This window comes from Scomber japonicus, chromosome 4 (genome assembly GCF_027409825.1).
Source record: "Scomber japonicus isolate fScoJap1 chromosome 4, fScoJap1.pri, whole genome shotgun sequence".
Lineage (NCBI taxonomy): Eukaryota > Metazoa > Chordata > Actinopteri > Scombriformes > Scombridae > Scomber > Scomber japonicus.
The window spans coordinates 23730186-23746398 of record NC_070581.1 but is presented as its reverse complement, the minus strand read 5'-3'; the positions used below and the strand labels follow the sequence as shown (position 1 = coordinate 23746398).

The window sequence follows — 16213 nt, the reverse complement described above, 5'->3', positions numbered from 1 at the left end:
TCGTTGTCAGCTTATAACTGAATATAAACATCTGTTTCTGTGTATTTTCCCTTCCTAATTTACACAGGTGCACAGAGAGACAAGTGAAATGGCACTTTGCAAATCCTGAAAATTTCTGACTTCGGCAGTCATTTGATTAAAAAAGGTACCTATTTTTCCTTCATTTAACCCTTAATCCAAATTGTTACTATTTCTTTTAACTTGTATACTGACCAATTTTATCTTCTGTATTCGAACAGCCTTGTTACCTGTGGATGTCAGTATGGACCAAATGGAAAATGACAGAATCACAGATGATAATAATTTAGGTAAAACAGATTTTTTTTAGTGTGTGACTTGCTTAAATGAGCAGACTGATGTTACAAACGAACATGATGGTTCTGTTTCTGTTAATCCTGTTTGCTTCTGTCTCTCTGTAGAGGAACAGGAGTGCCAGTCAAAAGAGACAGATTTGGGTGTCAGGCCGACTCTGTCACAGGTTACAAAGTCATGGGGATTTAGGCGGACAACCATTGCTAGAAGGGAGTTCATGGACGAAGTTGGAGACCTCAACCACAGTCCTCCACATGTACGGAGAGGCAGAAGTCGTCGAAGCAATCCGACACCCCAGACTTCTACAGACACCCGCGCTACCCAGAAAGCTACTCGGACAACTCGGACTGTTATAGATGACCTTGAGTGGTCCGCTCCATCTTCTCCTGCATCCGAGGAGAGCAAACCAGCCTCAGAAGCTTCTACAGGAGCGACCCTCGACCCCAGTTCATGGCAGGATTTTGGGTCTGCCTTTCATACTGCCTTATCACTGCTCGGGGGCAGTGAGGATTTGTCACTGGAAATGCCTGATGAACTGGCAGCACCGGATGTCTCGGAAGCTACTAATGCAGATGAAGCTGAGGTGCCTGATAATATTGAAACTGCTGATGACATGGAGATTTCACTGCCTGTTGCTCCTGAGGAAAATGATGATGTAGTGTTGCTCTCTAGTCAGGAAGAGGACAGCGATGAAATGACTCTGTTACAGATTAAGGAGCAGCTGGCATCTAAAGGCAGGAAGGGAGACACGGGGGCTCGAGGGGGAAAAGGTGCAAGAGGAAAGGCCAGAGGAAGGGGGAGAGGCAGGGGAAGAGGTAGGGGAAAAGGCAGAGGAAGGGGCAGGGGGAGGGGCAGGGCAGTGCAGCTTGAGTCAATCATAGCAGATGATGAGGACAATGACGACGTGGTGATGCTCATTAATGCAGCTGAACAGCAGCTGCAGCAGTTGCATGAAGAGCAAAAAGAAAATGATCCAAGCAGCCCTGTTGAAATAGACTCTGATATTAGTCCTGATATGAGTCCTGTGCAGCGATCAAACTCTGACTGTATAGTCATAGACACTGACTCAGACCACACACCTGAAGTAACTCCTGGACAGTATGATGATGCACCAGAGGAGGAGGATAAGACCTTAGGAAAGCATTCAAGCATATCGGACGAGGCTCTGTGCTGCATCTGTCGACAAAAACAAAATAAAAGGTACACACTCATTTCTGGTAACAGGATCTCTTGGGCCAAGCTGCTCTTTCGAATGTTTGCATACCTAAACCATCTGCAAGTTTCATTTCCTGCTCACTGCTGTTTGTTCACTGCTCCTAGGTTCATGATTTGCTGTGACAGTTGCCAGGAGTGGTTCCATGGCGACTGTGTTGGCGAGACAGAAGGCCGCAAGATGGAGAGGAAAGGACATGAGTACATCTGCCCCCATTGCACTACAAAGAAGCAAAGCCAACTCCAATCTGAATCGCACACTCAGCCAGAGCCTGAGCTTAGCTTTCCCGAATGCTTGACACAAAGTCCTCCTGGTGAAAAAGAGGAGGGACATGAAGAGAAGCAAGCCCCCAAGGTTAGAATTTCATTTTGATTGTCAGTGACTTCCAGATGGCTCACTGCCCTTAGTCACAACAAAATATAAATAGCTTCTTAACTTTTATATGTCAGCTGTTGGTTTTTAGGTTGTGTATCTCTCAGTAAACATGTAATTCATCATAAAAGTGTTATAGTTGCATCATTAGTCATTGACTGATTTGCATGACAGAAGTCTGGTGTTAGTTGCTAAGATGATTTGAATTTAGTTTCAGGAAACTGTAGAGGTGGAGGAGGAGGAGAAGGCTCCCTCAACGAAGCCAGAGACTGAACCTGAAGTGGAGATGGAGACGGACGACTCTCTGCCTCTGTGCATTGGACCTGGATGTTCCAAACAAGCTTTACCAGACTCTGTTTACTGTGGCACTGACTGCATCCTTCAGCATGCTGCCGTCACTATGAAGACACTCTCTGGCACTAAGGTGCCCAAGTCCAAAGGACGGGCACAGAGAAAAGCTCCGGCAGCCAAACCCACTGCAAAGGTAAGCAATTAAAACATGCAGACTGAGAAACTGAGATAAATGTTGTAGGTTCTTTTTTTATAGACCAAAAAATTGTTAATGTTCTTTCTTGGTGTGAGCTTTCCACATTGTTTGTCAGATTTACTTCACTGTAAGATTCAAAACTATGAAGTATTTTTATGCTTGAGCCATGCAAATATTTTCATCCCAGGGTCAGAAGTCGGGTAGGACGTCTAAGAGGTTAGCAGAAAAATCTGAGGAAGGAGTTGAAGAGAAGGAGATGGAGGATGGTGGAAGACAGAAGGAGGCTGCATCTCCCTTAGCCTGCGACCCCACTCTCAAAGGAGTTCAGGCCACTTCCATACCATCATCTAAGTTTTACACAGCGTGTATGTACCATTCACTACTCGTACACATTCAAATCATACAGCAGGTTAAACACTAGTGCTTCTTTTGGCAGTATAGATTTTCCTCCCTCTTTTGAATTAGCGTTATGTAACACAATCATTCACAACAAGCAACGACACACACATACACTTACATACTCTTTCTGTGGGATGACTGATAAGTAGCAGGGGTCAGCAGTGGGTAAGTATTTACTTTTATAGTTCTTTTTTCAAATCTAAATGCCCGAAATGCTGCGCTGAAACAATCTTGACTCGTCAGGATTTCAGTATTCAACTGAACACACTTATTTAAACCAGTCTCATGAAACTGGGAACCACTAACTAGACAACACACAGCAATGATGTGTGTGGTAGGCAGGGTGCTTTCCCACGTTTCATATCAATGTGTTGAACACTTACCCTAACTGCTCCAAAGTTCACTTTGTCTGACTTTGCAAAGGTGTTTTGCAAATTCAAAGGTTTTCAGTGAAAAATACACATACTGCAAATGTTGCAAAACATGACAATCCCTCACTAAATGATGAGCACCAGTTGGAATAAGTTTTAGTTGGTAAAAGGGAAAGCCTAGTACAAGGTTGGCAACAGTCTTTTTAGGAAATGTGCCTTGTACTGTGAACTAGGCTGCCATTAAGTGTATGAGGATTACTTCAAGAGAACTTTCTAGTCAAGGGTCTGTTTCTCATTATAACCTGCAGTGCACATAGTGCAGATGTTTTCATATGCTCAGCTGAGCCAACAAGATGTTGCTTACATATTCACAACATCAATATGATTGGAATACTTTGAATAAGTAAACAATACTGTGCAAATTCTTCTGTTGCTAAGTGTCTCCAAAAATGAGGTACTCAGAAGTTTGAACTCCTCTTCTTCCTTTGGCAATGTATAGATAGTACTTTTTGTTAGTTGAACCTTTTTTAAAACACACTACTGTTTCTAAGGTAAAAAATGAAGCTTCAAGCTCAATTGGATATTTTTTAATATCATCCTATTGTGCTCTAGGATCTGCACACTCCATTTTATTACATACTGCACATCATCCACACAGCTGCACATTTTACACATGCTGGAAAGAAGTCTATGCCCCAAAGCTTGTATTTATTAAAATGGAGTGTACATATCCTAATGAAGCGTTTCTTTTCTCAATATTAGTAGTCACACAAGGTCTTGAACCTTAAATCAACCACAGCCCAAAAGAGATGGTTAATTGACCTTTAATGTTAGACAACAAGGATTGCATTAACTTGATTGAACTGTGATGTCAGCTCAGTTCATTCAAGATGTGTTTGGCGGGTGTTGTGAGAAGGCTGCTCTCTTTTTTGTAACCGCGGCACAGACAGGATGTCTTGCTAACAGACATGAAACCTTTCAAACTCTATGGTACCACTGAATGCACTGATTTTGTGAAGCCTGTTTAATGACAACGTGCCACAGCACTTCAACTCCCCAAACCTTATGGTTTCCCTGATGAGTGGTTCATTTGTCAATTAAGTACTCCAATGTTCAAGCACCAGGTCTGAAGGATGCAAGTGCTTTACAAACATAGACTTCACTTTGAAATGGTACCACAAACAGCACAGTTGTTAGTATTCTGATGCATCCATTAGGGAGTATCTTGTTTTTTTGTTGGCAGTTGCAGAAAACAAATCACTGCACTTAATCCACGCAATGCACTTCATAACATACACACAACGCAACAGTTTACCACTTTCCTTGCCCCCTGTGTCATACTTTAAGTCTCTGGATCTAGTAACTTACAGCATCTTATTGTCTTGTCCACCATCACTCAACACACAAACACACACTCTTGGACCATTTGTTGAAGACACACCAATATGAGGTTGGATAGGATCCTGAGTGAATAGGGACTGGGCAGCTGGTACGAAGGTGGAGGAGGAGGAGGTTGACTTCTTGCTGATGCAGAGAAGACTGGAGGATTCATCAGTGCAGATGCTAGAATGAGTTTCCACTTGGAGTCCGTCGAACAGTGAATGGGAGATTTGTTGTCACAATTCCATGAAGATGATTTTGAAGTGTCCACTGGCCACCATCAGTATTAAGGCTCCATTCGTCTGTGCCTCTGCAAATGGAGAAAACATCATCACTTACATCTCACCATACTGTACATGCATACAAACTTTAGAGATTTGTGGGGCGTCTTGGGTCAAAGACAGACATTTTTTTAGTATTTAAGTACTTGTATAATTGGGTTAATACCTTTTTTAAATTATTTATAGATTAGATGTAGATAGTATGAATACACTCATGCTCCTTACATTTTGAACCCCCCAACCCCTATGTTTTTTGCTCTCACACTCAAATATACTTCACTTCTCAACATATTAATACAAACACAAAAACATTAAACTGACCTGTGGTCAGTTTCCACGTCCTTTTTCCCAACCTCTACAACTTTCATTTTTGAACAACAGAGCAATTTTAGTATTAATGTTTGTTCAGCAAACCAAATGGTCATTATGACAGTATCATTGCAACACACAGATTTCCTGCATTACTAATACGTTCATAAGTTCACTTCAGTAGAGGAAGCTTAAAACGTTGCCATATCTTCCAAACCTCAAGTGAACGTATCTGGAGACTTTTAAGTAGGTAAACCGTTAAGGACTCTTTCCTCTCCCCTCTACAAAGAAGATAACGGGAGTATTAAGTATGTCACGTGAGGTTATGGTAGCAAAAAAAGGCATTTGACAGTTGGGAGCCTGTCTCTTGAAGCAGGTAGCCGGGATTGGTTGGACTCTTCCAGGTCTGACCCACCACAGTTTAACTGCACAGTCTTGCTTTGTGAAATAACCTACTTAAATACAGAAATGACATTTAAACATTAATTCTTGAAATGTTAAAGTCAAATAATGTATGCTAATTAGGAGGAAACTAATATAATATATGTGGAATTACCCTTAAAATCTGCCCGATTCCATGCCAGTACAATGGGGTGAATTATAATTTGTAGTGCTCAAAATCTTGATAAAGATACTTGAAGCAACAATCGCCCTGTAAATGGTTTTCATTGGAACTATTTTCTAGTGAATAAATGGTTCCAAAGAAAATCATTGACTTTTTAGTGACGTAACAAGATTCACCTCCTTCATACTGGGGTGGTGGCAGACATTTTAGAGAACATAACCTAGGAACATAAAAACGTGTTTAGATGCCACTAAGCCTTTGGGTGAACTCACCCTTTAAATCTTAGAGTTCTTAAACACTTTCACCCTACATTGCCCACATTTTGAAAAATCGAAGTAAGAAGGATGACATGTCTCCAGCCCACAAGCATTGTCCAACTGGAAAGATCCTCAGAGCTCCAAAAAGTCTTCATGTATAGTAATGTTAAGAAGAAATAAAAACTGACATAAAATTCAAGCAACAGGAACACTAACAATACAAAACACAAACAATGACTCCTTTAGTAGTTGTGAACCAGCAGTACTTCAGAACTCTCCGTGATCACCTGTTGCAGCCACCTCTGCTTGACACCTCATGGAGCTAACAAACCTCTCAATGTGTTTCTGTGGGGTCAAACATGTGGGGTGCATTTCTGGAGAGGCTCCTGATTGAGCTGCTGGCTCTTGGCAGGCAGAGGTCACACCTCCAGCTGTGTTCCAGCGTGTCTCACAAGTTCTTAATGGTGTTGAGGTCAGGAAGTAATACAAGCTGCGACAGCATCTGCACACCAGCAGTCTTCAAGACAGGTGTGACCACTGCAGCTGAGTGTGGCCCGATGAACGGCAGCGTTGCTGCTCGTGATGATTTGCTGCACAGTTTCCTCTCTGCCTCACATGACATTATGGAACTCAGGAAACAAAGCTTGGCCTTTACATCAGAGTGACCTGAACTTTAAATCAGGTGCTTTTTGAAGATAACCAGTGGATGCTGGACCTGAAGGTGATCTTGGTCATGGTGTCTCACTGCGCTAGCTGAATTTTTATTGATTGAGTTTAATAGAAATATGTCACTCTTTATCAAAGAACACAACCTACAGCTTTACTTTTTGATAATTTTTTCCCTCATCAGTATATATACTATCAAACATCGCCACATTACCTCTGATGAATGTTCTTCACTATTAAAAATTTAAAATATCTTCTAGAAATAACCTCTGACATTTGAATGATATTCATCCAATAAAAGAGCCAGCTTTAACAGTTTAACAGTTTTAAGCAGATGATCTGATTGATAGTCATGGGAACTGATGGATTGGACATTGTTTTAAAGACTCAAACTAGATGGGATTTCCTACAATACATGATTGAATTCTCTACTGGATAGTTAAAAGTTTTGCTTCTACACTTCATAGACTTTTGCTTTCTAATACTCAGTCTGTGGGGTGACATTGCCCTCCATCAGTTATCCCACTTGTTTTTAATTTTTACTTGTAGTAGTAATGCAGAACTGATCAGAGATCAGGGCGGACATTTTTCAAGCATCCCTGTTTCGGAAAACGGTTGCACTTTTGGGCCTACTTTTAGGAGAGTAAAGGCATTTTATCGATTGTCTTCTACAGTTCTAGAATTATACAAAAGATGGAAATCTGTGAATGTAAATGCTTTTATAGCCAAATCCCGCATCACTGAATTCTTTTTCCAGTTAGGACTGATTTCCTACTCTGAGATGCTTGACAAATAATGATGCAGATCACTAAGCATTAAAGAGGAAATTCACTGTTCAACTGAAGCATACAGCATCATTGGTGTTACCTTGTAATTTTTATTGTTATTTAGTATTCTAATAACTGTATATTAAAAGGATGTAGTCTTATAGAATTCATTTAGTTTATCATCTGCCTTGAAAGTGTGATGAATTACACCACATTATTCAGAATAGAGATATCAAGAAATGTGATTTTAGTATATGTCATAGACCTTTTTTATTATATCAAAACTTTCAGATTTGGGCTCTTTTATCGTAAATATTATTCTTCAGTGCTTAGTCTGAAATTAAAGATATAAATATATGTCTATTGCTTGAGATAATTTCTCCAGGACCCAAGGAAATTCTAAGTCTGAAAGATTTTGCGATTCAGCTGTAATTTTGGTGAAACACCCCAAAGTGACTTTGCTTTTTCCCCCCTAGCCTTGTTTCTACATAAATACACGTAAACTAACTGAAACCCACTCAGCTGATTAAAAAAATTATTTAAAAAAAATCTTTTCAAACTCATTTTTGGAAATGGTGCATACTACAAGTAGAGGAGACAATGAGGCATCACACACATTTAGACCACCCTTTACTCAAATTTGTCATTGTTTGGAGTATTAGGGAGGGGAAGTAAGATAGGCACCAAATGTCTAAAGGGCCCCCGAAGGTTTAAATTTTCTGCACAAATACATTTGCTAAATATTTATAATTACAATCACAAATGGCCATTAAATTGTAAACTATAAACAACCCCACTAAAACAGATTACACAACTTGCTCTGGTGTTGGAGCCTTGAGCAACTTTTATATTGCCTAACTTGTGTGATCAAATACATGCTTCAGCCCCACAGTTTTTCTCCATCAGGAAAATCTGTCCAAAATGTACTCCAAGTTTATTGAGAAAAGCATCACACAATATTTACATGATTACAAGGATAATGGTGGTTAATATACTTTTCATGGTTTTTATATGTATTCCTTCAAATAAAATAGCCATAGAAAAGATTCAAACAGATGACTAAGACCACATCAAAACCACAGCTAACACTGAATTAATTGATTTCAGGGTGTACCACAGTCACTAATTTTGATTGGTTTACACATGAGAAAATTAAGTTTGATCCCTCTCTTTTCATCCCTGCTGTTGCAAAGAACGACTTCTCCCTCTTTCATTGTTTTCCTCCTTTGCCTTTAGTTTAATTTAAATTGGTTGTTGGCAGGATCACTGTCAAACTTGAGCATTGTTCTGCGTCACACAACAAAAGCACACAATGAAACCCAACATGTCAGCACTGCGACTGGTCCAGACTCACTGGAAAGGACAATGTTGACAATCTTGATCCAGTCCTCCCACTATGGAATAATCAACAATGGACTTATGAAGTCATGTCTCCTAAAATTACATATTCCCTGCATGGTCCCTTCTACTTGGGGGGCCATGTAACACTAGCAATGCCAGGTTTTAAAATAATCAAAATATATGAATGCATATGGAGTTTTATGTGTGTGACCAGTTTAGTTATGCAAGCAGATGAAATGGCAACATTTCAAGGGGCCATAACTCAACACCATTAGACAAGCTCTAAGTGAAGCTGTCATTGAGTGCTGTTTTTTTTTTCTTCCAAACTTGAACCAGTGTCAGAAACATTTCCCAAAATAAGCACAAGGCTAGTCTTTAAGTACAACTTGAAAATGACTTGAAAGGTTTGGTTTGAAGTTCTGTCAGGGTTCACTGAAATAACATCTACAAATACACAAACATTTGTCATCATTATGTTACATCAGACAGGATGTCAGTATTACTGCAACCTTAAATATTACTTCTTGGTACATATTAGTCAGACTTTTAGTAGTTTTTCTTGGCAGTTAAACACAATGTGTCACAGAATTTAATTTTGATAAACTATTTCTTTGCCTTCCTTCCAAGATTTTGCACTTTGAATGTCAAGTTTTGCTTGGATGCATAATTTTATGTAACTGGCACATGGTCTTTGTTGATTTGTTTCAGTGATTACAGCAGTAAAATGTCACCCTGGTCTAGTAACATACTTATTTCACTTTAGTTCAGTGCACAGGTACGGGCATGTGTAATAATCAGTTTTGAAAATTGCTTGAGAAGTTAGTTGAGGAAGAGTATTAAATCTGAGCAAAACAGGCATGTACTTTCAGGGGAGAAGCCAGTAAGCTTTTAACCACCACAATCTATTCTTTCATTTTCTCTTGATCTTTTTGCATCTTTAACTTCTGTTTCTCCATCACATGATCACATGGCTTGTGTTTGCTCTGCTTGTATCTTCAATTATTTCACATTGTCAGTACCTCTTTTCAAGCATTTAATTGTAAAACATGAGCACCCTCTACTGGACAAATGAATAACACACTACTGACAATCCCAATATCTCCGTTTGTGAGAGGTGCCTTTTCTGTATTTTAACACCTCCAAACACTGCTGTTAAACAGTTCAAATGATAGAAGCTCAGACATATCTTTCAAAATATCATCTTCCAGCCTATTAGTAATGTAGTTTTATGACCATATTTGTTGAATTATATAGGATTAGACATAGTTACAATACAGAAAGCTACTACAGCAATATTCTGCCATATTTGAAACATTTTCTTTTTTTTTCTGATATCATTAGTGCTTTTAGAGTACACTCAATGCATCAACTCCCACCGATATAAGGCATAAACACATACAGTACATATTCCCCTCAAAACCTCATGTGAATGTTTCCCTAAACACCAACCAAGGATGGTACCAACTATTCAGCCTGGCTTATAGCCATCAATCTGTTAGTGCAACCGCTTAAAATACACAAATACACAAATACACAAAGTGAGAACTAGAATCGTGTGGTGTTTGATTTACATTTTCACGCAATTGCCCCTGAGGTTAAATTCCCACTTAACCACAGGACACCATATATTTTGGTACTCATGATGCCATGAAGGTACTAATCATGGCTGCCCCTTTAAGAGTGAGTCGGAGACTAGCCACACTGGTGTCGCATTTGTGCCTGTCTTTCAGTGAGCCTGCTTGTGACTCATGTGTCACATTTAAGTCTTCGTCAGCAAAGGAAGATAGGCATGGGAATAAACAAACTGAAGAACCTGAGTAAATTTATAAAGTTATGAATTCTAACGTGGTTGCTCAGAGACACATTTTTAAGAAGTCTCTTACAGTGGCACTGACACTCTCATTCACATTTTTGCTTGGAGTTAGAAGAGAAGGTGGATATTGCTGTCATACCTGTCTTTTGATATAAATGCAAGACTACTACAGCCCACAGCCAGTCAGCTTAGCACTTCAGGAAGTCACTGCTATTGGCAAAGAAATAGTCTGATATGTGTGTTTCTCAAAATATCGAACTATCCCTTTAAGAACAAACAGTTTGATTCAAGAGATACAGTTGCCATGGAGGTGGATGCGCCTTAAGATTTTCATCCTGACTACATGAGGGTTAAATCATGTGACGGTCTTACATTTGAAATAAAACCCTGCAGACTGTTGGCCATCTTTGGCACATGATTTCCAAATGCTGGAGAGGAGCCTTTCTTCTTGTCTCCTAGTATGAGGATATTCATTTCATGAATATCTATGTAGCTTGTGCTTTAGAGAGGTTTTGTCTCTCTAAAAATGACAGTTTCGGTTAACTCTTCTACCTGGTTGTTTTCATTGGATGCAAAAGGTCACATACACACAAAAGTCATGTTTGTTAACAGCTGATTTTGGATTCATCAGGGTTGAAGTTTAACTTGAAAGCATGTTAGATGTTTTTTCACATTCAATAACCTTCATCTTGCAATCTAATAGCAACTAACATTCGCTTTAAGTTTAAGTTCCAGCACCTTTTTTCATTTAAAAGATAAACAAGACATCCCCGGCACATATCACCTGATCATGTAATCACATGTTCACACATAGAAGGAACTGTGTAGAGAGCTAATGTGAGACACGTGGCAACTTTGTGGTCTTCAGTGTACTGTCTGTTAAATGCCTTAAGCTAAATACTTTACTCCAACTGGTCCCACAGAGATGCTCATTGTCCTTCAGTACAAACAAGACAACAGTGATTTTACTGGGCAGCTCCCAGGTGTCAGTAATCCAGTAACATTTAATTTAATATTTCTTTTATTTAATAATATAACTAATACAATGATACTGTTTAATAGAACTATACTCTTACAACACTGGTTACATCATTAAAACCAAAACTAAATACAGACTGAAATATTATATGCAGTCTATAGTACTATGTTTTTGTAGTTGGATAGTATCTTGCTTTTTTAAGAAAAAATATACAGCGTGATATGTCTGTAGTCTTTACATACCACATACAGTTAGCAGGCGGTATTCATATAGTGTTTCCAGCTGTGTTTACATTTGCCCTTTCCTGCAGCATACCCCAACCATTTGACATAGTGCCATGAAACATTAAACCGAATGCTTAATGAGGTGTGAAGATAAATTAGTTCACTTATGATGCCATGTCAACAGTCATTATTCTGTGACAGTTCAGTGATTAAGAAGTATATATATATATAAGTTTTAGAAAACAAGATGTAGTGTATATGTGTATATATATATATATATATATATATATGTATATGTATATATGTATATGTATATATGTATGTATATATATATATATGTATATATATATATATGTATATATATATATATGTATATATATATATATATATGTATATATATATATATATATGTATATATATATATATGTATATATATATATATATATATATATGTGTATATATATATATATGTATATATATATATATATATATGTGTGTGTGTGTATATATATATATATATATATACATATGTATGTATGTATGTATGTGTGTATATATATATATATATATATATATATATACATATATACACATATAATATATGTTGAGTGGAAGTCTATTCAATCTGCCCGAGGGAGAACCAAAGTTTGGCTTTGTCATGTGAAGGGCGGCATGTAAAAGGTGATATTACAGATCAGAAAACATAATTGTTAGTACTGATGCTTATCATGAGGTTATTCCTATTGGTAAGTTTTAGAAAACAAGATGTAGTGGTGAGAACTCATCAGTTATTTCAGTTAGTATTATCATCATTGACTTCAAAGAAAATGACCACAGGGCCATATTGTTAAAGCTTCCCAGTAATGACTTATTTTGGTTTTTAAGAAATTCCCTCTAGAATAAATGGCAATAAAAAGGTTCTGAATGTATCATAGCCCCTAAGAAAACAGTCAACAATTGTTTAGTGTAAGGAGAACTTATTTGGAGTTCAGGACTTTCTCATGCTGAGGAGAAAATGACCACCTGAAGCCCCTACAGGAGAAACATAACATGAATAACAGGAAATAAGTATTTATATTTGCTCTATAAAATGCCAGAAAATTGTGAAAAATGTCTATCACTGTCTCCCAAAGCCAGAGATGCAACCTAAAATAGTCCACAACCCATCTATTCAGTTTTCTTTCACAGAGGACTAAAGAGACCAGAAAACATTCACATTTAGGCAGATGGAAACACCAAATCATAGCATTTTAACATGTTGCATTTTTAGCATCAATCAATTGTATTAATTTTCTGTTGATCAACTAATCAATTAACTGACTACTTGTTGGAGCTCTAGAGTACAGTTCTATAAATGACATGGTGTGGGGTCGATGTTTGTGTTCAATTGTGATCTAATTGATCTAATGAGAGTAATATGTTTTAAAAACATTAACGCTGCTGAATATGGTAGAGTTTCCATTAAAGTTCACACACACAAACACACACACACACACACATATATATATATATGTATTTTCAAAGTATTTCCTAAATGTTTATTATTTAACTTTTTTGAGCTGAGATTTCCGTTACATGACCAATGACAAGATCTAAAAGAGCATCTTACCTTGCAACCACACCTCTGCACTGATATCTTCGGATCAGTTTCATTGACTTTCCTACGTTAACTTTTTTCTTGTGCTTTACAGTAAAAACAGATCATGCAAATAAAATATCCACAATAAATCAATGACAGTATACAATAATAGTAACACAACAAATATTAGCGATTAAGAAAAGATCTCCAGGCAGTGAGTTCCACAGCTGAGGGGCCCGAACAGCAAAGGCCCAGTCCCCTCTAGTGACGAAATGAGATTTAGGAACCTTCAGTAGGGCCCTGCTGGAGGATCTCAGGCAGCAATAAGAGTGAATAGTATTAAATCTGAATAGTATTAGTAGATTATTAGTAAATACTGTTTCTGCTATCCTAGCTTTAATATGTTTTTGCTGATTATTCATCACACATGCCTGCACACACATACACACACAGTGTAATCATACACAAATTAAAGATGATTCCTTTTTTACACAATGAATACAGAAATGTAACTCCCTTTTTTCGTGCGATATCTTATTTATTTTTCCATTCTTTCACAAAACCAGAAAAGCATTGAGGGGTTTTCCCCTTTGACTGGATTTTCTGCATGACCGATAGTCACTGATAGAGCTGTCACGTTTTCTTAACATAATGCATTATGAACAGATTTGTACATGGGACTTTTTTCTGTTTCACATTATCTCTGTCTCCATTCTTAATGGTATTATGTTTGTGTATTCAGTCTTTGTTGTGCAAGACAACAAATATATATTTATATTAATAGGATAAAGGATACGTGTCCATTAAAACAAAGGTGGCAGCAGGAACCATATTTTCTGAGGTCAACATTTTTCCTGTTTAAAATGATGCTCGGAGGCACTGCACTAGAAATAACAGGACTATCTATGTCTCGAGTTAAACATATGATTTTTATTTTTTTAAATAGCTGGTAGTTTTGTTGAATTTTTTTTTTTACATGGACAACTTCTGTGACTGTTTGTTGTAGTAGTACATCAATGAATAATCGTCTTGGTTTTGATTAGTCTCCAGAATATACCTGTTATACCACTTTTGTGTATCATGACTTAACATACTGGCACTGATGAAGTAATGCCATAGTAAACACTCATCACTTATATCATTCAAAATTAAGGAATAACAAAGAGACTCAACAATACATAACTTTACAAATGCGCAACAGTAAAATGTCTACAGTTCACTAAAGGATATTAGAAGTTAAACAAAAAGTGACGTTTTAAAAGTACTGGAGGACACCAGGGGAACAACAGCTGCTTGCCCAACATACACATCTGTGCCATCGCTGGATTTGTTGCTCTTGGGAATTACTTGATACAGAACAGTGATGTATATGAAACTCTTCTTTGAGTGGTAGGCTAAGAAAAGACCTTGCCAGAGTGACTGTCCTCTGACTACTAGCTTCATTATGAAGATTTTGGAACAAAAGCATTTCAGTAATTTTAATGATTTATAAACTATCTACAATATTCATATTCAATATGAATTTATGGACGGGTTCACAGAACCCTCTTTAATGACCAGTTTTATCAGTGGCATGAAAGATGTCACATAGCTTTTATCAATGAGATCAATATTTGAAATGAACTGGTCTTAAAGGCGTACTATACAGGATTTGTTTGTTGGTGTTTCTAGACATACAGGATTCAAAGCTGGCCCGTCCTCCCTGGCTCAGAGAGAGAGAGAAAGAGAGCAGTGGTGGTCGAGCAAGCTAGAGAGTGAATGAAGAGAACAAGTAGTGCTGGCGAGAGCAAAGCCATGAATCAGAGAAATGAAATGTTACATACTGGTTGTTTAAAGGTGGTTACGTTCTAAAGCACAAATAAAACCGACCACAACTCCACATAACCCTACAGGAAGTTGCCCGGTTGTCAGGTTTTGTGTGAATGCAGAGCTTCATCCAGTCTGCTGTGGCCTCTCTGCTATGTGTGTGTGTGTGTGTGTGTGTGTGTGTGTGTGTGTGTGTGTGTGTGTGTGTGTGTGTGTGTGTGTGTGTGTGTGTGTGTGTGTGTGTGTGTGTGTGTAGCTCAGCCCCACCCTCACTCAAGCAGACACATAGACCTGCAGTTCTTTATACAACCATGACACAAAGACAGAGAGCAGAGTGGAGCTGAAGAGGGACACGGAGCCAGCGATGTAAGCAGGCTGCCACACTACAACCTCACACCCTGTACACTGCTATTGTCTGGGGGCTACATACCCACTGCCCAAAGGTTGACACCCAGAAGCATCCCAAACACAGCAAAATAAAAAAAAAATACAGGCAGAGGGCAGAGTCTCTGCATATAAATACATGCCACACACTTCTAGTGGGTCATAAGTGATGATTGAGAATGATTATTTTTTATACGTCTATATTGTGTTTTTAGGATAATTCTGCATAGTTTCCCTTTAACTTCAGCATAGTGTTCAAAAGTAAATTTTCTGAATTAAAATGTGATACAGAGTGAAGATGAAGAATTTACAAATATTTATTTAGTAAAATTGTAGAAAAACTTAACTGCTAGTGAAATGGAAACAATGGTTTCAAATGACAATGCCAGAAAAGGCAGACTTGGCTGGTAAACATCAATTCTACATCAATTTATAAACCTTTTATTTTGTTCCAGGCAGACTGAGTGGTAGTGGTGCAACAGGTATGCAGGCTGTATACAGGATTCACATTCAGGCAAATGGTTGTTCCAGTGACACGTACTGAAAGCAGAGTGCTCATCCCTGTGTAACTACTGAACCCTCAGGCTGTGAGGAACACTGAACAGGCTGCTGGTTAACCAGCTGCATATATCACGGCCAAATCTGATGGGGGGGAAATTAATCGGTGTCACATTCAGATATGGATATTCTACTACTGTCATCTAAAAG

At 38.1% G+C, this 16213-nt stretch overlaps 1 protein-coding gene across 1 annotated transcript in view; it reads left to right on the top strand.

Moving 5' to 3' along the window:
• The first annotated feature begins 240 nt into the window (after nucleotides 1–240).
• The window catches only part of si:ch73-181d5.4 (uncharacterized), a 30004-nt gene continuing 14031 nt past the window's right edge, over nucleotides 241–16213 (top strand). Inside the window, exons 1-5 of the mRNA XM_053317992.1 lie at nucleotides 241–308; nucleotides 420–1512; nucleotides 1633–1879; nucleotides 2115–2381; nucleotides 2572–2749. Of these exons, the coding sequence (XP_053173967.1) occupies nucleotides 263–308; nucleotides 420–1512; nucleotides 1633–1879; nucleotides 2115–2381; nucleotides 2572–2749 (1831 nt within the window). The 5' untranslated portion in view covers nucleotides 241–262. The remainder of the gene's footprint in view (nucleotides 309–419; nucleotides 1513–1632; nucleotides 1880–2114; nucleotides 2382–2571; nucleotides 2750–16213) is intronic.